Source organism: Homalodisca vitripennis, chromosome 3 (genome assembly GCF_021130785.1).
Source record: "Homalodisca vitripennis isolate AUS2020 chromosome 3, UT_GWSS_2.1, whole genome shotgun sequence".
NCBI lineage: Eukaryota > Metazoa > Arthropoda > Insecta > Hemiptera > Cicadellidae > Homalodisca > Homalodisca vitripennis.
The window spans coordinates 195414651-195437060 of record NC_060209.1 but is presented as its reverse complement, the minus strand read 5'-3'; the positions used below and the strand labels follow the sequence as shown (position 1 = coordinate 195437060).

General features: G+C 35.1%; 1 protein-coding gene across 1 annotated transcript in view; it reads left to right on the top strand.

Moving 5' to 3' along the window:
• Positions 1–22410, top strand: part of LOC124357977 — a 75936-nt gene that overhangs the window by 13091 nt on the left and 40435 nt on the right. The window contains exon 2 of the mRNA XM_046810148.1: positions 18731–19017. Coding sequence (XP_046666104.1) covers positions 18731–19017 — 287 coding nt within the window. The remainder of the gene's footprint in view (positions 1–18730; positions 19018–22410) is intronic.

The window sequence follows — 22410 nt, the reverse complement described above, 5'->3', positions numbered from 1 at the left end:
ATTCTTGTGGCGTCTAAAAAAATGTGCATTTTATTTAATCTCATCCAAATTTTTTCAAATATACCAAGTGTTCTAAACGTAGATATTCTACGAAAAATGATTTTCATTTCATGTACAAGACAGTCTGCCTATGTTTCAGAATTCATGACCATATTCTGGATAGTTTCAAAAACTGAGTAACAAGGTCAAAGTTGAAACGTCTTACATATTGAATATTATGTCCTTTGTAAGATTTACATAATTTATTACCTTATCTTCAATGAATTGAACTGCCCAAAACGATATGGAGTGGACTTTTAGAAGCATTGAATATTTTAAATACGAGTAGTTCTCGTGCATGTTTGTGTAATTGATATTATGTATTGCGTAGTAATACATTTCACAAAGAAAATAAGGCTCGCTCCAGAACACATGGACGGAAGTGATTGAGGAGAAGTGTTGTGAAACGAGTCAACAGTTGAGTTAGAAACTACACATGAGGTGGGGAAAGCCGTCAGTGAACACCGTGCAACTGTACTCCAAGGGGGAGGGCTAGTCCTCCAATAGGCTATTTCGGAAGAAGCTGAAGCAATTTTATAATTAATCAAGAAACCCCACAGAGACTATAGAATCGCGAAACCCGAGGTTGATAACTTGTATTAAACAAACGCTGCACTAAGTAGAAGGTGAAATGGAACCAAACTTAACATTCGTAATTACCTTAGGTTATACGGTACATGCTTTTAACTCTTATAAGGACTGTGTAGCTCAAACAGTATATTTTGTTTAGTCTCTAAATAATAATTAAACAACAATACTTTAATAGTTGTAAACATATTAATAAATCAGAAACAATACATATTTAATGAAGAAAATATCTTATTTGGGACAAATGTCTTTGGTTGGTGTAAAAGTACTTTTTAGACTAATACAATTTTATACATAACAATTTCCATACCTTAGTCTGGGGATAATTATTGTAGCTATTTGAGCCATCTAAAATATGTTCGTTACTGATTTATAACGATTGTGAACAAATAAACATTAGGCTTGCTTGGATAAATAATTAATTCTGTGGCAAAGTACAGTCACAGCACGCACAAAGTTGTCTTATCTGAGGGATTAACGTTCGCTAAGCTGCTCTTGTGTCACTGAGACTCCGGAACTGTTTGTACTTTCCCAGTAATATTTGCCTACGCTCCTCGCTAACGCCTATTAACATCTCATACATATTAACAATCACTTTAGTGTTTAAACCCGCTCATATCTCGTTAATATTTGCCTTCGGTCCTCGCTAACTCCTATTAACATCTCATATATATTAAATATCCCTTAGTGTTCAAGCCCGCTCAAATCTCAGTAATATTTGCCTACATTACTCGCTAACTCCTATTACATCTCATATATATTAACTATCACTTTAGTGTTTAAACCCGCTCATATCTCGTTAATATTTTCCTACGGTCGTCGCTAACTCCTATTAACATCTCATATATATTAAATATCACTTAGTGTTCAAGCCCGCTCAAATCTCAGTAATATTTGCCTACGGTCCTCGCTAACTCCTATTAACATCTCATATATATTAAATATCACTTAGTGTTCAAGCCCACTCAAATCTCAGTAATATTTGCCTACGGTCTTCGCTACCTTGGATTAACATCTTTTAAACATTAACTATAACGTAAACTATCACAGTGTTAAGCCCACTCACATATCGGTAATGCTCGTATTTGCCTAAGGTCTGTGCTAACATCTATTAACACCTCATATATATATATATATATATATATATATATATATATATATATATAGTAAATTTTCAATATAACTAACTAACCTTATTTATTAAGATGAATTACAACTTAGCTGATAATGTAGTCATGACAATCATGTACAATTTAGTTTCACACTACGTCAAAGATAGCGAAAATCTCAAAAAAATATTTGTACAAGTTCACGAAGCAGTACCACAAGTGACAAGTACTGCTAAAGCAAGGAGTTGAAAAGCTTCCCGACAAAAAGTCGATGGATGAGAATATAAGCGGAGTGGAAAATTGACATGCGTACGGTGATACCTTTGTCTCAAAACAAAGGCCTCTGTCATTCACTGTGTTATCAGTTTCATCACCAATTAAACTGATACCGACTTCTGTTGTTGTTTTTCCAAATACTCTTTTTGTGAATTAAAATAGTTTTTCGAACGTTTTAGGTGTTCTCCCTTAACAGCATCTGGAATATTTTATCATAACTGCAATCCTGTCTATGTTTTTTAAAAATGATGATCTAGAAACTGATAAGCTGTAAATACGTATGGCCACCCTGACATCTTTGCATTAGTATTGAATAAAGTGAACTGTACAACTGGAAAAAAGCACATTTAGAAAAAAAAAAACAAAATACTACGAGTTTAAAAACATCACTGTCATGGCAATTGAGAACCAAAGGAAGTTGCTACCGAGTTGTGTATTGTGCACAGTCTCATTCGTGGTGGTGAGTAGTTACAAAAAATTTGATTTCAAAACATTTCCACATACAACATTAAGTTTCTAAAATATGTTAACAATATTTATAAGCTCTATGTACACAAACGGTGTATCCATAGGTTTAAAACTCGGAGAATACACCATACGCTAACGCTCAGCCAATAAATGCGCAAGGGCAGGAAGTAAGACAACTTATGTAATAGTCAATAAATATTTAGAGGGCGATTAGAGAGGAAGAGGGACGCTGTTTTATTCAGCAGTGAGATGTTCCATTATTCAGCAGCCGCTTGGGACCGCTGAGTAACAGTCTTGTGTGTGTTTGTGTGTTTGCCGCGCTTGCTTGATTGCTTGCCGTCATCGCCTCGCATCACCACGCTGGGTCTTGTGGACAATGTGACTGGATGTTTAGAACAAAAAAACATTAATTGTCAATTTTAAGGCGGCGTGGCTTTTGCTTGTATACTCCCTGCACTCGCTTTGTAGCCTCATGCAATCCAGTTCTTTATTAATATCTAATTATCGTGGATTTTTACGATAAAAGTCCATCGTTGTAGTATCCATCGTTTTCCCGTGCACTACTGATCGTCACCGCGTGATCATGTGTACCAATAATAGCATCCGAATTAAATAATTTAGTCACGCTGTATGTTCACTCTATTTGTAATCTCTAATTTGTCGTCTATCACAGCGTTTCAGATTTTGGCTCGAAGGGAATTTTTATATTTTCCATTGCAGGGTTGCGTTTTAAGTTCCTTCGGCTGTCTCCATCTCAACCATGGTGTAAGGAGACAAGGGTGTGCTCATACGGTGAACGAAACTGTGTCGGCGGCGCGCATGACGTCACTCAGTCCGCAACGACACGCTGGCTTCCTGCTCTGTTGCGTGCTTTGCAGCGTTTCTCACAGCTGTGAGTTAATACAAGATTGTATTCTTTTGTTATATTGAAATTTGTTTTTAATATTAAAGTTTTGTTGAAGTTAGTCTTACGTAGAAAAGTTAGGACATTTATTAATTAAACATTAAAGCTACAATATGTTTAAACAATCCGACTCTTTAAAGGCCCCAAATAGTTTTTTATTTTAAATGTTTTGGTACTGTTCACTTAATTATGTTATAATTTTGTAAACAAATTATTTACACATTTTTTTGTCATAGCTGTATTTTAACGTTTCAATTCCGTAGCAAACTGTTTTTAGTAATAATACGAATATTTGTACTATGAAATAATAATAAATAACGATAATTTGAGGACATAATTATTATATAATTAATATATAACATTTAATATTAAAAACAAATATTCAATATAACAAAAGAATACAATCTTGTATTAACTCACAGCTGTGAGAAACGCTGCAAAGCACGCAACAGAGCAGGAAGCCAGCGTGTCGTTGCGGACTGAGTGACGTCATGCGCGCCGCCGACACAGTTTCGTTCACCGTATGAGCACACCCTTGTCTCCTTACACCATGCATCTCAACGTAAGACCTTCTCTTGGTTCGAGTGGGGGACGGTCATGTGTTTTTCTTAAACAGGTGGACAACAGAGCGATTTTGTGCCTCTCGGTTGCATGGTGAGCTTTTACACGTCGACGCATAGGAGATCAGAGAGGCGTTATTTTGTTTCTTGTTCGAGTGAAAGTGAACGCCTGACATTTCATTTTTGTTTGCAACAGGTGGCACTCACTGTTGTAATATATTGTCAGTGTTGACTCAACAGATGTTCTGTTGCTCCTCTGTTTGTCATATCATTTAAATCATAAGTGAGACTAAGATCCGTTGTTGTTAAAAGTTCTTTACCTGTCATTCTTGTGGCGTCTAAAAAAATGTGCATTTTATTTAATCTCATCCAAATTTTTTCAAATATACCAAGTGTTCTAAACGTAGATATTCTACGAAAAATGATTTTCATTTCATGTACAAGACAGTCTGCCTATGTTTCAGAATTCATGACCATATTCTGGATAGTTTCAAAAACTGAGTAACAAGGTCAAAGTTGAAACGTCTTACATATTGAATATTATGTCCTTTGTAAGATTTACATAATTTATTACCTTATCTTCAATGAATTGAACTGCCCAAAACGATATGGAGTGGACTTTTAGAAGCATTGAATATTTTAAATACGAGTAGTTCTCGTGCATGTTTGTGTAATTGATATTATGTATTGCGTAGTAATACATTTCACAAAGAAAATAAGGCTCGCTCCAGAACACATGGACGGAAGTGATTGAGGAGAAGTGTTGTGAAACGAGTCAACAGTTGAGTTAGAAACTACACATGAGGTGGGGAAAGCCGTCAGTGAACACCGTGCAACTGTACTCCAAGGGGGAGGGCTAGTCCTCCAATAGGCTATTTCGGAAGAAGCTGAAGCAATTTTATAATTAATCAAGAAACCCCACAGAGACTATAGAATCGCGAAACCCGAGGTTGATAACTTGTATTAAACAAACGCTGCACTAAGTAGAAGGTGAAATGGAACCAAACTTAACATTCGTAATTACCTTAGGTTATACGGTACATGCTTTTAACTCTTATAAGGACTGTGTAGCTCAAACAGTATATTTTGTTTAGTCTCTAAATAATAATTAAACAACAATACTTTAATAGTTGTAAACATATTAATAAATCAGAAACAATACATATTTAATGAAGAAAATATCTTATTTGGGACAAATGTCTTTGGTTGGTGTAAAAGTACTTTTTAGACTAATACAATTTTATACATAACAATTTCCATACCTTAGTCTGGGGATAATTATTGTAGCTATTTGAGCCATCTAAAATATGTTCGTTACTGATTTATAACGATTGTGAACAAATAAACATTAGGCTTGCTTGGATAAATAATTAATTCTGTGGCAAAGTACAGTCACAGCACGCACAAAGTTGTCTTATCTGAGGGATTAACGTTCGCTAAGCTGCTCTTGTGTCACTGAGACTCCGGAACTGTTTGTACTTTCCCAGTAATATTTGCCTACGCTCCTCGCTAACGCCTATTAACATCTCATACATATTAACAATCACTTTAGTGTTTAAACCCGCTCATATCTCGTTAATATTTGCCTTCGGTCCTCGCTAACTCCTATTAACATCTCATATATATTAAATATCCCTTAGTGTTCAAGCCCGCTCAAACCTCAGTAATATTTGCCTACATTACTCGCTAACTCCTATTACATCTCATATATATTAACTATCACTTTAGTGTTTAAACCCGCTCATATCTCGTTAATATTTTCCTACGGTCGTCGCTAACTCCTATTAACATCTCATATATATTAAATATCACTTAGTGTTCAAGCCCGCTCAAATCTCAGTAATATTTGCCTACGGTCCTCGCTAACTCCTATTAACATCTCATATATATTAAATATCACTTAGTGTTCAAGCCCACTCAAATCTCAGTAATATTTGCCTACGGTCTTCGCTACCTTGGATTAACATCTTTTAAACATTAACTATAACGTAAACTATCACAGTGTTAAGCCCACTCACATATCGGTAATGCTCGTATTTGCCTAAGGTCTGTGCTAACATCTATTAACACCTCATATATATATATATATATATATATATATATATATATATATATATATATATAGTAAATTTTCAATATAACTAACTAACCTTATTTATTAAGATGAATTACAACTTAGCTGATAATGTAGTCATGACAATCATGTACAATTTAGTTTCACACTACGTCAAAGATAGCGAAAATCTCAAAAAAATATTTGTACAAGTTCACGAAGCAGTACCACAAGTGACAAGTACTGCTAAAGCAAGGAGTTGAAAAGCTTCCCGACAAAAAGTCGATGGATGAGAATATAAGCGGAGTGGAAAATTGACATGCGTACGGTGATACCTTTGTCTCAAAACAAAGGCCTCTGTCATTCACTGTGTTATCAGTTTCATCACCAATTAAACTGATACCGACTTCTGTTGTTGTTTTTCCAAATACTCTTTTTGTGAATTAAAATAGTTTTTCGAACGTTTTAGGTGTTCTCCCTTAACAGCATCTGGAATATTTTATCATAACTGCAATCCTGTCTATGTTTTTTAAAAATGATGATCTAGAAACTGATAAGCTGTAAATACGTATGGCCACCCTGACATCTTTGCATTAGTATTGAATAAAGTGAACTGTACAACTGGAAAAAAGCACATTTAGAAAAAAAAAACAAAATACTACGAGTTTAAAAACATCACTGTCATGGCAATTGAGAACCAAAGGAAGTTGCTACCGAGTTGTGTATTGTGCACAGTCTCATTCGTGGTGGTGAGTAGTTACAAAAAATTTGATTTCAAAACATTTCCACATACAACATTAAGTTTCTAAAATATGTTAACAATATTTATAAGCTCTATGTACACAAACGGTGTATCCATAGGTTTAAAACTCGGAGAATACACCATACGCTAACGCTCAGCCAATAAATGCGCAAGGGCAGGAAGTAAGACAACTTATGTAATAGTCAATAAATATTTAGAGGGCGATTAGAGAGGAAGAGGGACGCTGTTTTATTCAGCAGTGAGATGTTCCATTATTCAGCAGCCGCTTGGGACCGCTGAGTAACAGTCTTGTGTGTGTTTGTGTGTTTGCCGCGCTTGCTTGATTGCTTGCCGTCATCGCCTCGCATCACCACGCTGGGTCTTGTGGACAATGTGACTGGATGTTTAGAACAAAAAAACATTAATTGTCAATTTTAAGGCGGCGTGGCTTTTGCTTGTATACTCCCTGCACTCGCTTTGTAGCCTCATGCAATCCAGTTCTTTATTAATATCTAATTATCGTGGATTTTTACGATAAAAGTCCATCGTTGTAGTATCCATCGTTTTCCCGTGCACTACTGATCGTCACCGCGTGATCATGTGTACCAATAATAGCATCCGAATTAAATAATTTAGTCACGCTGTATGTTCACTCTATTTGTAATCTCTAATTTGTCGTCTATCACAGCGTTTCAGATTTTGGCTCGAAGGGAATTTTTATATTTTCCATTGCAGGGTTGCGTTTTAAGTTCCTTCGGCTGTCTCCATCTCAACCATGGTGTAAGGAGACAAGGGTGTGCTCATACGGTGAACGAAACTGTGTCGGCGGCGCGCATGACGTCACTCAGTCCGCAACGACACGCTGGCTTCCTGCTCTGTTGCGTGCTTTGCAGCGTTTCTCACAGCTGTGAGTTAATACAAGATTGTATTCTTTTGTTATATTGAAATTTGTTTTTAATATTAAAGTTTTGTTGAAGTTAGTCTTACGTAGAAAAGTTAGGACATTTATTAATTAAACATTAAAGCTACAATATGTTTAAACAATCCGACTCTTTAAAGGCCCCAAATAGTTTTTTATTTTAAATGTTTTGGTACTGTTCACTTAATTATGTTATAATTTTGTAAACAAATTATTTACACATTTTTTTGTCATAGCTGTATTTTAACGTTTCAATTCCGTAGCAAACTGTTTTTAGTAATAATACGAATATTTGTACTATGAAATAATAATAAATAACGATAATTTGAGGACATAATTATTATATAATTAATATATAACATTTAATATTAAAAACAAATATTCAATATAACAAAAGAATACAATCTTGTATTAACTCACAGCTGTGAGAAACGCTGCAAAGCACGCAACAGAGCAGGAAGCCAGCGTGTCGTTGCGGACTGAGTGACGTCATGCGCGCCGCCGACACAGTTTCGTTCACCGTATGAGCACACCCTTGTCTCCTTACACCATGCATCTCAACGTAAGACCTTCTCTTGGTTCGAGTGGGGGACGGTCATGTGGTTTTGTTAAACAGGTGGACAACAGAGCGATTTTGTGCCTCTCGGTTGCATGGTGAGCTTTTACACGTCGACGCATAGGAGATCAGAGAGGCGTTATTTTGTTTCTTGTTCGAGTGAAAGTGAACGCCTGACATTTCATTTTTGTTTGCAACAGGTGGCACTCACTGTTGTAATATATTGTCAGTGTTGACTCAACAGATGTTCTGTTGCTCCTCTGTTTGTCATATCATTTAAATCATAAGTGAGACTAAGATCCGTTGTTGTTAAAAGTTCTTTACCTGTCATTCTTGTGGCGTCTAAAAAAATGTGCATTTTATTTAATCTCATCCGAAATTTTTCAAATATACCAAGTGTTCTAAAAGTAGATATTCTACGAAAAATTATTTTCATTTCATGTACAAGAGAGTCTGCCTATGTTTCTGAATTCATGACCATGTTCTGGGTAGTTTCAAAAACTGAGTAACAAGGTCAAAGTTGAAACGTCTTACACGTATTGAATATTATGTCCTTTGTATGATTTACATAATTCAGTACTTTATCTTCAATGAATTGAACTGCCCAAAACGATATGGACTGGACTTTTAGAAGTATTGAATATTTTAAATCGTTCTAGTGCATGTTGGTGTAATTTATGTTTTGTAATGCGTAGTAATACATTTCACAATGAAAATAAGGCTCGCTCCAGAACACATGGATGGAAGTGATTGAGGAGAAGTGTTGAAAAGAAAGTCAAACGAGTCTACAGTTGGGTTAGAAACTACCCGTGAGGTGGAGAGAGTCGTCAGTGAACACCGTGCAACTGTACTCCAAGGGGGAGTGCTAGTTCTCCGATAGGCTATTTCGGAAGAAGCCGAAGCAATTTTATAATGAATCAAGAAACCGCACAGAGTAAGAAGCGAGTTTGAGTACAAGGTGTAGACTATAAAATCGCGAAACCCGAGGTTGATAACTAGTATTAAACAAACATTGTCCACAAGACCCAGCGTGGTGATGCGAGACGACGACGGCAAGCAATCAAGCATGAACGGCAAACACACAAACACACACAAGACTGTTACTCAGCGGTCCCAAGCGGTTGCTGAATAATGGACTATCTCGCTGCTGAATAAAACAGCGTTCCTACTCCTCTCTAATCGCTCCTCTACATATTTATTGGCTATTACATCCGTTGTCTGTTTCCCTGCTCATTTATTTCACATTTCCACACAGCGCTCGAATCATAATGCTCATAAAGTCAGGTACTACTTCACATCCTGAAGTATAGCTACACATGTTTGTAATTGTAATTCTTCCCAACAGAGGAAGAAAGCTTTTGCGTTCATTAGATGCGATTCTATCTATTTTCCACCCACACAATTTGATATTCATCTCCATACGAGCAAAATGTACAAAGGATCTAGGTGTTAAAAAAATTTTGTGAATGAGCGCGTGGATGTGGCATAATGAAAACCGTATTTTTTAACCAGTTGTCTTCATATGGTGACAGCCTTAATTTCGTAATTATCTTGGCTACATGCTGCATTATATGTCGGGCTGTACAAAAATCTAGACGCATTTATGTGTCGGATTACACCCCATTTATGGCTTTTTTTAGTATAAGGCAAATTAATTTTAACATGACCAAAACGTTATTTTTATCAATGTTTATAATAACAGCACACACTAAAGACTAGATGTACAGTGTTATGCGTTATTTATTAGTAATGTTTGGAATCTATCCGTGCAGATAACTGCAGCGGCTTATTATGTTATTTAAAATAAATTCTAACAGATAAAAATGGATTCAAGAGTCTAACAAATTGATCAGCTGGCGGTGCTGACACAAGCTACAGTCAGCTGTGCTGTTTGATAACACGTGTTTACATTACTGTAATCTGATTTACGCGATTAAAAAAAATGCTAACTTAAATTCTACAAGAAACTATAAGATTTTAATTATATGTGGCATCGTTGTATTAAGTTACAGTGTGTTTATCGATCACTTGTGACGAAATTGAGCTTCTCGAATATTGGCGACGAAACGTACGGTGACCGTGATTTATTATGGCAAATAATTGAATTTACTGAAAATCAAGAAAACTTGAAAAAGTTGACCAAATTTATAGCTTTGTAAGTTTTTGACTCTGCCTCTTTCTGAAATGGTACGGTTGTTGTTATAACCAATACACTTTATTTGACCATCTCAGAGCCATAAACGTATTACTATAATGTCTGCACCAACTGCGCCCGGATGCCTATTATTCCCGCAGTATTACCGGGGAAAATAATTAATGCCTTTGGTTCTGAGGGAACTCTTGAGCTGCCATAAATTGAAAGTAATTTTAATAAGCTCCACGGCAGCGCTTTTGATCCAGTAGACATCGCCCCAGGCCGCCATTACGTGCTGAGAGAGCCTGGCATCGCCGTCATTTTAATAAAACATTCCACGGTTTTAATGTGATCTCTAGTAACCATTATAACACAGTTGATGTGTAATAACGCCGTAATAACATATTGTGATTAAGCTGTTTATGACAAACTTATCTTACTTAATTGCAATGGATAACGTTTGTATAAAAGCAGTTTTAATATGATCTTTATTGACCCTCAAGGCATAGTTGACTTGTAATATCGTCGTAAAACACACTATGATTTAGCTGTTTATGACAAACTTAGCTGACTTAATTGCAATGGATAAAGGCGGTTTTAATATGATCTCTATTTACCATTATGGGTACAGTTGATGAGTAATACATACTGTGATTTAGCTGTTTATAACACACTTAGCTGACTTAATTGCAATGGTTAAAGGCGGTTTTAATATGATCTCTATTTACCATTATGGTACAGTTGATGAGTAATACATACTGTGATTTAGCTGTTTATAACACACTTAGCTGACTTAATTGCAATGGATAAAGGCGGTTATAATATGATCTCTATTTACCATTATGGTACAGGTGATGAGTAATACATACTGTGATTTAGCTGTTTATAACACACTTAGCTGACTTAATTGCAATGGATAAAGGCGGTTTTAATATGATCTCTATTTACCATTATGGTACAATTGATGAGTAATACATACTGTGCTTAAGCTGTTTATAACACACTTAGCTGAATTAATTGCAATGGATAAAGGCGGTTTTAATACGATCTCTATTTACCATTATGGTACAGTTGATGCGTAATACATACTGTGATTTAGCTGTTTATAACACACTTAGCTGACTTAATTGCAATGGTTAAAGGCGGTTTTAATATGATCTCTATTTACCATTATGGTACAGTTGATGAGTAATACATACTGTGATTTAGCTGTTTATAACACACTTAGCTGACTTAATTGCAATGGATAAAGGCGGTTTTAATATGATCACTATTTACCATTATGGTACAGTTGATGAGTAATACATACTGTGATTTAGCTGTTTATAACACACTTAGCTGACTTAATTGCAATGGATAAAGGCGGTTTTAATATGATCTCTATTTACCATTATGGTACAGTTGATGAGTAATACATACTGTGATTTAGCTGTTTATAACACACTTAGCTGACTTAATTGCAATGGTTAAAGGCGGTTTTAATATGATCTCTATTTACCATTATAGTACAGTTGATGAGTAATACATACTGTGATTTAGCTGTTTATAACACACTTAGCTGACTTAATTGCAATGGATAAAGGCGGTTTTAATATGATCACTATTTACCATTATGGTACAGTTGATGAGTAATACATACTGTGATTTAGCTGTTTATAACACACTTAGCTGACTTAATTGCAATAGATAAAGGCGGTTTTAATATGATCTCTATTTACCATTATGGTACAGTTGATGAGTAATACATACTGTGATTTAGCTGTTTATAACACACTTAGCTGACTTAATTGCAATGGATAAAGGCGGTTTTAATATGATCTCTATTTACCATTATGGTACAGTTGATGAGTAATACATACTGTGATTTAGCTGTTTTTAACACACTTAGCTGACTTAATTGTAATGGATAAAGGCGGTTTTAATATAAAAACTATTAACCATTATGGCACAGTTGATGTGTAATAACACACTGTGATTTAGCTGTTTATAACACACTTAGCTGACTCAATTGTAATGGATAAAGGCGGTTTTAATATGAACACTATTAACCATTATGGCACAGTTGATGTGTAATAACACACTGTGATTTAGCTGTTTATAACACACTTAGCTGACTCAATTGTAATGGATAAAGGCGGTTTTAATATGAACACTATTAACCATTATGGCACAGTTGATGTGTAATAACACACTGTGATTTAGCTGTTTATAAAACACTTAGCTGACTCAATTGTAATGGATAAAGGCGGTTTTAATATGAACACTATTAACCATTATGGCACAGTTGATGTGTAATAACACACTGTGATTTAGCTGTTTATAACACACTTAGCTGACTCAATTGTAATGGATAAAGGCGGTTTTAATATGAACACTATTAACCATTATGGCACAGTTGATGTGTAATAACACACTGTGATTTAGTTGTTTATAACACACTTAGCTGACTCAATTATAATGGATAAAGGCGGTTTTAATATGAACACTATTAACCATTATGGCACAGTTGATATGTAATAACACACTGTGATTTAGCTGTTTATAACACGCTTAGCTGACTCAATTATAATGGATAAAGGCGGTTTTAATATGAACACTATTAACCATTATGGCACAGTTGATATGTAATAACACACTGTGATTTAGCTGTTTATAACACACTTAGCTGACTCAATTGTAATGGATAAAGGCGATTTTAATATGATCACTATTTACCATTATGGCACAGTTGATGTGTAATAACGTACTGTGATTTAGATGTATATAACACACTTAGCTGACTCAATTGTAATGGATAAAGGCGGTTTTAATATGAACACTATTAACCATTATGGCACAGTTGATGTGTAATAACACACTGTGATTTAGTTGTTTATAACACACTTAGCTGACTTAATTTTAATGGATAAAGGCGGTTTTAATATGAAAACTATTAACCATTATGGCACAGTTGATGTGTAATAACACACTGTGATTTAGCTGTTTATAACACACTTAGCTGACTTAATTTTAATGGATAAAGGCGGTTTTAATATGAAAACTATTAACCATTATGGCACAGTTGATGTGTAATAACACACTGTGATTTAGTTGTTTATAACACACTTAGCTGACTCAATTGTAATGGATAAAGGCGGTTTTAATATGAACACTATTAACCATTATGGCACAGTTGATGTGTAATAACACACTGTGATTTAGCTGTTTATAACACACTTAGCTGACTCAATTGTAATGGATAAAGGCGGTTTTAATATGAAAACTATTAACCATTATGGCACAGTTGATGTGTAATAACACACTGTGATTTAGCTGTTTATAACACACTTAGCTGACTCAATTGTAATGGATGAAGGCGGTTTTAATATGAAAACTATTAACCATTATGGCACAGTTTATGTGTAATAACACACTGTGATTTAGCTGTTTATAACACACTTAGCTGACTCAATTGTAATGGATAAAGGCGGTTTTAATATGAACACTATTAACCATTATGGCACAGTTGATATGTAATAACACACTGTGATTTAGCTGTTTATAACACACTTAGCTGACTCAATTGTAATGGATAAAGGCGGTTTTAATATGAACACTATTAACCATTATGGCACAGTTGATGTGTAATAACGTACTGTGATTTAGCTGTTTATAACACACTTAGCTGACTCAATTGTAATGGATAAAGGCGGTTTTAATATGAACACTATTAACCATTATGGCACAGTTGATGTGTAATAACACACTGTGATTTAGTTGTTTATAACACACTTAGCTGACTTAATTTTAATGGATAAAGGCGGTTTTAATATGAAAACTATTAACCATTATGGCACAGTTGATGTGTAATAACACACTGTGATTTAGCTGTTTATAACACACTTAGCTGACTTAATTTTAATGGATAAAGGCGGTTTTAATATGAAAACTATTAACCATTATGGCACAGTTGATGTGTAATAACACACTGTGATTTAGTTGTTTATAACACACTTAGCTGACTCAATTGTAATGGATAAAGGCGGTTTTAATATGAACACTATTAACCATTATGGCACAGTTGATGTGTAATAACACACTGTGATTTAGCTGTTTATAACACACTTAGCTGACTCAATTGTAATGGATAAAGGCGGTTTTAATATGAAAACTATTAACCATTATGGCACAGTTTATGTGTAATAACACACTGTGATTTAGCTGTTTATAACACACTTAGCTGACTCAATTGTAATGGATGAAGGCGGGTTTAATATGAAAACTATTAACCATTATGGCACAGTTTATGTGTAATAACACACTGTGATTTAGCTGTTTATAACACACTTAGCTGACTCAATTGTAATGGATAAAGGCGGTTTTAATATGAACACTATTAACCATTATGACACAGTTGATGTGTAATAACGTACTATGATTTAGCTGTTTATAACACACTTAGCTGACTCAATTGTAATGGATAAAGGCGGTTTTAATATGAACACTATTAACCATTATGACACAGTTGATGTGTAATAACGTACTGTGATTTAGCTGTTTATAACACACTTAGCTGACTCAATTGTAATGGATGAAGGCGGGTTTAATATGAAAACTATTAATCATTATGGCACAGTTGATGTGTAATAACACACTGTGATTTAGCTGTTTATAACACACTTAGCTGACTCAATTGTAATGGATAAAGGCGGTTTTAATATGAACACTATTAACCATTATGACACAGTTGATGTGTAATAACGTACTGTGATTTAGCTGTTTATAACACACTTAGCTGACTCAATTGTAATGGATAACGGCGGTTTTAATATGAACACTATTAACCATTATGACACAGTTGATGTGTAATAACGTACTGTGATTTAGCTGTTTATAACACACTTAGCTGACTCAATTGTAATGGATGAAGGCGGTTTTAATATGAACACTATTAACCATTATGGCACAGTTGATGTGTAATAACACACTGTGATTTAGCTGTTTATAACACACTTAGCTGACTCAATTGTAATGGATGAAGGCGGTTTTAATATGAAAACTATTAACCATTATGACACAGTTGATGTGTAATAACATATTGTGATTTAGCTGTTTATAACACACTTAGCTGACTCAATTGTAATGGATAAAGGCGGTTTTAATATGAACACTATTAACCATTATGGCACAGTTCATGTGTAATAAAGTCGTGATAAAATACTGTGATTTAGCTGTTTATGGCACACTTAGCTGACTTAATTGCAATGGATAAAGGCGGTTTTAATATGATCTCTATTTACCATTATGGCACAGTTGATGTGTAATAAGGTCGTAATAAAATACTGTGATTTGGATATTTATGACGCATTTATCTGACAATGGATAACGTTAGTATAAAGGCAGGTTTGTAGATTTCGTTACACACCCCTTGTATGGATGTTAGGGATATTCTTTCTAAGATACTTTTAGATTATTAAGTACTTATTATTGGGTATCAATAAAACTCGGTTGCTCCACCGTGCTTTGAGCTAAACTGAATCAAGTATTTGTAAAGCAGTGGCGTATTTGACCTTTTGAGTTCCTTGGGCAGCATTTTGCCCCAACTCTAAAGTTAGTTTTGTTTGACTTTTTTGAAAATTGTTGTACCAAAAGGGAGAATTGGGAGAAACAAATTCGTAATTCTTATGCAATACGTGTTTAATGAATTTGAAACACTTTTAAACAACATCAAATGATGACGAAATTATTAGTGTAAATTTAGTATAGTAAAAATAAAATCCTCTAATTTTGGGGCAGCCCTCAAGCCCGGACCTATTTGTGAACTTTTGGAAAACCTTAAATTTAGTAAATTTTACCGTGAAGTAGAAGAAGCTGAATCTGTAACTCTAAACTATTTTTAGAATTATTAAACATATTCTAAGTATTTTCAAAAACTGTAAATCTTAGCACGAAATTTGACAATAGGATCAAGTAAGAGAGTCGATGGACAACAAAACGAGAGCAACTTATTCTCAATGTATTCTACAAAATTAGTATTTAAACATACATGAATAGTCTGTGGTTGTAAGCATGTATGTTTAATGCTTCTTAAAAGAGCCCTTTAACATCATGCATCAGTGAACATTCTGTCATATTTTATTCATCGCTTTTGACAGGCTTACCTCATAGCACACGAGACAAGTTGGACTGGTTTACTTTCAATTTCGTACTTTTAATACTTTTAACATATCAGTTATGTTTAGGCATTTTAAATAATTTTGCAAAATACTCTATTGTACTCGTTATCTTACTTTGGGTTGTACATTTTGGTCAGTCAAGAAACAGGGATATACTTTACAAAATCACTAAGGAAGTTTAGATTTAGTATGAGAGTACCGGTGTTTAACTGGAGAGTACTTTAAATAAATTTTAAATAATTAAAGAGGATTTTAAGTATATACTTAAAATCCTCTTTGAAACTATAAAAAATAAAAATCTGATTAACTAAGTATGTTAGACAATGTTAAATTTATCACAAATGGAAATTAATCGTCATTTTCAAACAAGGCTCACACAGACACACATCAACAAAAAATATCTTATTGTTACGTTTGCTAATTTTTATTTAAAAATCTTGGTTTTTGAGTCTGGTACATATTGGATAACCAAACTCTAATTATCATACCTTTAACAATAATAAACCTAAAACGGAATACTACAATATTTTCCCATCACATTTAGAAAGTTCGAAGAAGAAATAATTTTAAAAAAACTGCTCTTGTTGTGTGCTTCACGCACGATAGGTCTTTGGTTCTATTATAAAGAAATTAGTAAATGGTACGTAATAAAGAGTAAGATTAATTCCCCAGACATTAATTATTGTCTGTAAATAAGCAAAAATGAGCCGTGTACGATTTGCTGCACAAAGCGTTCTGCCCGATCTGCCTTACCGACACACCGCAGCACCCGCCACGGGTGGATAAACCTCGAACTAAGTCGCTTGGTTCCAATTCTTGATCAAAGTCATTTGTTGATAATCTTTGTCATTCCATCATGTACCAGTGTTTTACTGATAAGAAGTGGTCCAGTCCATCCAGAATCGAACCTACGTTATCGCTAACGCTATGGACTCCGTGAAGTTTAGTCTGACGCCTCTGACACACAATAAATATACCATAATATTGTTCTGTATAGGGTATACCGTAACTCTCTGGACAAAGGTATACCACGTTCTTGCTCAGTTCAAGACAAATATATTTCACCATATGATCATGGGTCTCTGATACTTAGTTTCCCATCTGTCTGTCTGTATGTGTTTTATTAAACAATTAATATATCAAAAACCAATAAATTAAATTATACCAAATTTGGCTAAAATTTTTAGTAAGCTGCAGTTTATTTAGTTTTTGTAGTGTTGGCTATTCGGTTAGAACCTCAATGGGGGCCATGTCTTGTCACAATAAATCTGCTCTAAATCTAATATTTATTATTCAATTTAAATAAGATTTGAGTTATTAGATTAGTGATAATGTCAAAAACTGGTAATCATGTACTTCTTTAAAAAACTGCTGGTATTTAAGATATACAATTTTGGAACTAAGCATCGGAGACCCATGTTCATATGGTGAAATATATTTGTCTTGAACTGAGCAATAACATGGTATACCTTTGTTCAGAGAGTTACGGTATACCCTATACAGAACAATATTAACATATATTTATTGTGTGTCAGAGGCGTCAGACTAAACTTCACGGAGTCCATAGCGTTAGCGATAGCGTAGGTTCGATTCTGCATGGACTGGACCACTTCTTATCAGTGAAACACTGGTACATGATGGAACGACAAAGATTATCACCAAATGAATTTGATCAAGAATTGGAACCAAGCGACTTAGTTCGAGGTTTATCCACCCGTGGCGGGTGCTGCGGTGTGTCGGTAAGGCAGATCGGGCAGAACGCTTTGTTCAGTAAATCGTACACGGCTCATTTTTGGTTATTTACAGACAATAATTATTGTCTGGGGAATTAATCTTACTTTTTATTAGGTACCATTTACTAATTTCTTTATAATAGAACCAAATACTTATCGTGCGTGAAGTGGAATCGTAGTTGTATTAAATGTATGTACAAATGAGCGAGTTACTGTCATTTTTACTTTAAAATGCATTTTATTTCAACTGTAACAGTGTACCCATATGGACACCCGTGACGTTGTATGGGTAAAGTTGCTAAGCCCTTGAAAGAATTTGTTATTATTATTTCATATGCCGACCGCCTTTATTCCCAACAATAGACTGAACTAGTTCAACTCGCTTCTTTGAACTCTACAACAAGTACGGCTATGGGGTTTTAAGTATACTGTTGACGTATTTTTTCTAAGAAAGAGGTTAGACGGTGTTAAAGTTGGAGACTGGTGTTGTGCAGATATTGGCGGGGGTGCTGAGTCCATGCGCGGCAACGACTGCAGGTGGCTGGGCGCAGCATGGCGCTGCTCCGTGCTCCACGCCGTCCTAGTGTTCGACGGCAGAGTGGAGCTGCCCACACTGCAGCAGCTGCTTCTATCCCGCGTGTTACCCGCCTACCCGCGCCTCACACACCGGCTACACAAGCTGCCCCTCACGGCCGGCGCGGGACACTGCTGGCTGCCTGACCCCCACTTCGACATCGACAAGCACGTCTTCCACGGCCCCTGTCTGCCCACAGACCTGCAGGTGAGTTTGCGGAATCACCACCGCAGTTAGAATAGACAGTCATTTATTTACGATTATCGCTTCTCTACTTTGGCCCGATGATCTTACATTATCATCAACCTAGAGTTATTCTTTTGGCTGTTTTCTATATCACAACAAGATCCTGATAATTCCTGGAGATGAGGGTCTGTACGGACTTAAGAGTTTGCGCTACCCAACTGACTTTTACATGGAATGGTCTCTTACTTTGCATGTTGTGCAAGTTTAAAAGGTATAAGAAACTTAGACCCGATTATCTTATACATGACCTCCAACCTAGACTTGATCTTTTGGCTGTTTTCTATATCACAATAAGATCCTGATAATTCCTCGAAGTGAAGTCTGAATGGAACCTGTACTGCTGCGATACCCAACTCTTGCTTTTTCATGGAATGGTCCCTTACTGTGCACTCTGTGCTAGTTTAAAAGGTAGAAGAAACTTAGGCCCGATTATCTTATAACCTCCAACCTAGAGTTGATCTTTTGGCTGTTTTCTATATCACAATAAAATCCTGATAATTCCTCGAGATGAGGGTTTGTATGAACTTTTGAGTTTGAGGTACCCGCCTATGGCTTTTTCAACGAATGGTCCTTTACTGTGCACGCTGTGCAAGTTTAAAGGGTAGAAGAAACTTAGGCCTTCTATGTGAATCATTTTAGTGACAAAAACGCGTAATCTTCTAGTGGACGTGTACTTAAAGCAGTCATGAATTTATGTTAGTTTTATAGACTATGGTTATTTAATCAGTCTGCTCTCATTAAAAAGAATTTGTGGTGGAAGTACTTGCTTTATCACCTTCTCATCTATTATCGTTTTATACATGTTTGGGTGGTCTCCATAGGCACAGGAAAATGGGATTTTTTTCTAACTAAAGTCCAAATTCCCTACCCATCTCGAATATTCTATCACACAGAAAGCCTTGCAGCTTTTAAATTCTAATTGCACATACATTCCAGTTAATACCTCTAGTCAAATGTGAATAAAATGTGTGGTCCAACAGGAAACAACTACATGAGTAATAAGGTCGCTCTTCTTTCAAGGAATACATAAACTCTTTCCTACTGAGCTTTCCTGGTTTGTTATGAGATGCGCTCTAGCATGGCAAGGAACTGAATAATTGTATACCTGTGAAAATAACTACATTTCTCAAAATATTGGAATACTGCATTTTAATAGTGATACTTTAAGTTATTGTTGTTATTTATTATGCTACTCTTGAGTCCGTTATCTGTGACGTAAATGCAATCGTACTTGTACTTCCTTTAGATGAATGTTCCTACTCGGGAGTTGTTTGTGCAAGGAACCATCGGCTGGGTGCAGTAGCAAAGGAAAGACTATTAAAAAGCAAACAAACTAAGAAGACAAACACTAAACTCGATGGAGTAGTTGAAGTGGTGGAGAGGCAAACTCTCGAAACAATTTAATCTGCACCAAGGCTGTATTAGTGCTTATTAAATTATATATAATGATCAGATTCTCTAGAAAGTGTACATACATATTCATAATTATCAGACATAATACATTATGACTGATTAGTCACAATAACCGTAACATATACGTATAAGAAACCATAATAAGTCATAAAAATACTTTTTTTAGATTGCTTGAAAAAACTTTAAAACCTAAAACTATACTTAAGGAAAACGTGTACTTATCGCGGAGTATTAATTCCATGACATTTAGTATATTTGTCTTCTTCAAAAATACGATCCCGAATTTAGATTTTCATAGTAAATAATATTATATATTAATTTATTTCATTTCTCATTCAAACGTAATATTGCACGTAAGGTGTATCTGAAAATTTATTTATCGTTTGTTTGTTTACAATTTGATTTTTATCCTTTCCATAATTATGAAAAGTAAGGGACCAAGTTATTATCCCTGTGAGACACCATACTGAATCGAAATTGTCTATCATACCCTTCCTACAAACCTGTGCCTGTTGTGTTCTATTTTTGAGGTAATATTTTACAATAATTTATAAAGTTCACGCTAAACATACTCTGGAACAAAGGCGAGCAATATTACTAATTCTCCATTGTTTTGCTAAAGTATCTTGCCTGGGAAAGCAGGCTACCACAACAATGAGGGACAATGGAGTGTTTAAGGCTGACAAATGCAGTAGCAGCTCGGGCCTGATTAATTGATGGTACACTACTACAGCCTTGGTGCAGATTAAATTGTCTCGACAGTTTGCCTCTCCACCACTTCAACTGCTCCATCGAGTCTAGTGTTTGTCTTCTTAATTTGTTTGCTTTTTAATGGTCTTTCATTTGCTACTGCACCCAGCCGATGGTTCCTTGCACAAACAACTCCCGAGTAGGAACATTCATCTAAAGGAAGTACAAGTACAGATAACGTCACAAGGCATTTACGTCACAGATAACGGAATCAACAATAACATAATAAATAACAACAATAACTTAAAGTATCACTATTACATGAAGATTGTGCCTCTGATTTTGTGCACTTTCGTCGTATAATATCAAATATAGATCTTTAAGGGTCAATTGACATTTTAACCTCTTCATGCATGACCGATGTCATTTGACACCACTAAATAAATAAATATATATAAAATGTAAGATGTACTCCAAACTGTCTCTATCTCATATAGTTCACTCAAGGGTTCATAGGTACTAGCAAAAGCCACCCTACAGCACATTGGAAGCAATAGTTCATTTTCCATCCATTTTTACTCAGTCCAGCATTGTTGTTATTAGTGAGAGGTTATTTTGGCAGTTTCATAATTTTTTCCTGATTAATGAGGAATTTTTATCAGGTAAGAAAAATTATGTTCTGTTTTTAGGTATTATTATATACTAACATATTTACTAAATATATTTTTGAAATTGCTAATATAATAAAAATTAGCCACAAATTATTGATGAGTGGCAAATGACGCCACCATGCAATAAGTGAAACTATCCCGATGCCCATTACTGATTGGTATAGTTTCACTTATTTTATTTTTTCTTCTTCGTAGGTGTAAGAAAACATGGATACTTCTGTCTTGGATGATAGTGATATTGCCGAATACTTGGAATTACATAGTGAGAATATTATTCCATCTGGGTCAGAGGATGAGGAGTGTAGTTTCTCAGGTGATGAACTATTTGAAGTTGATGTTGCCCAACAGAATATTTCAGAAGGTATTGAAATACCAGAAAATCTTCCTGAAATTTGCACAGATTTTCAAAATTTTCAGTCAATACAGGAAAACCCAAGAAGTTATAACGATCACTCGGCCTCATGCTATATCTGAGTACACCTTCATGGGAGGAGTTGACATGGCGGACAGAATGATAGCACATTACTCTCATGGCATCAAGTCTAAGAAGTGGTACCTTAGAGTATTTGTTCACCTCTTA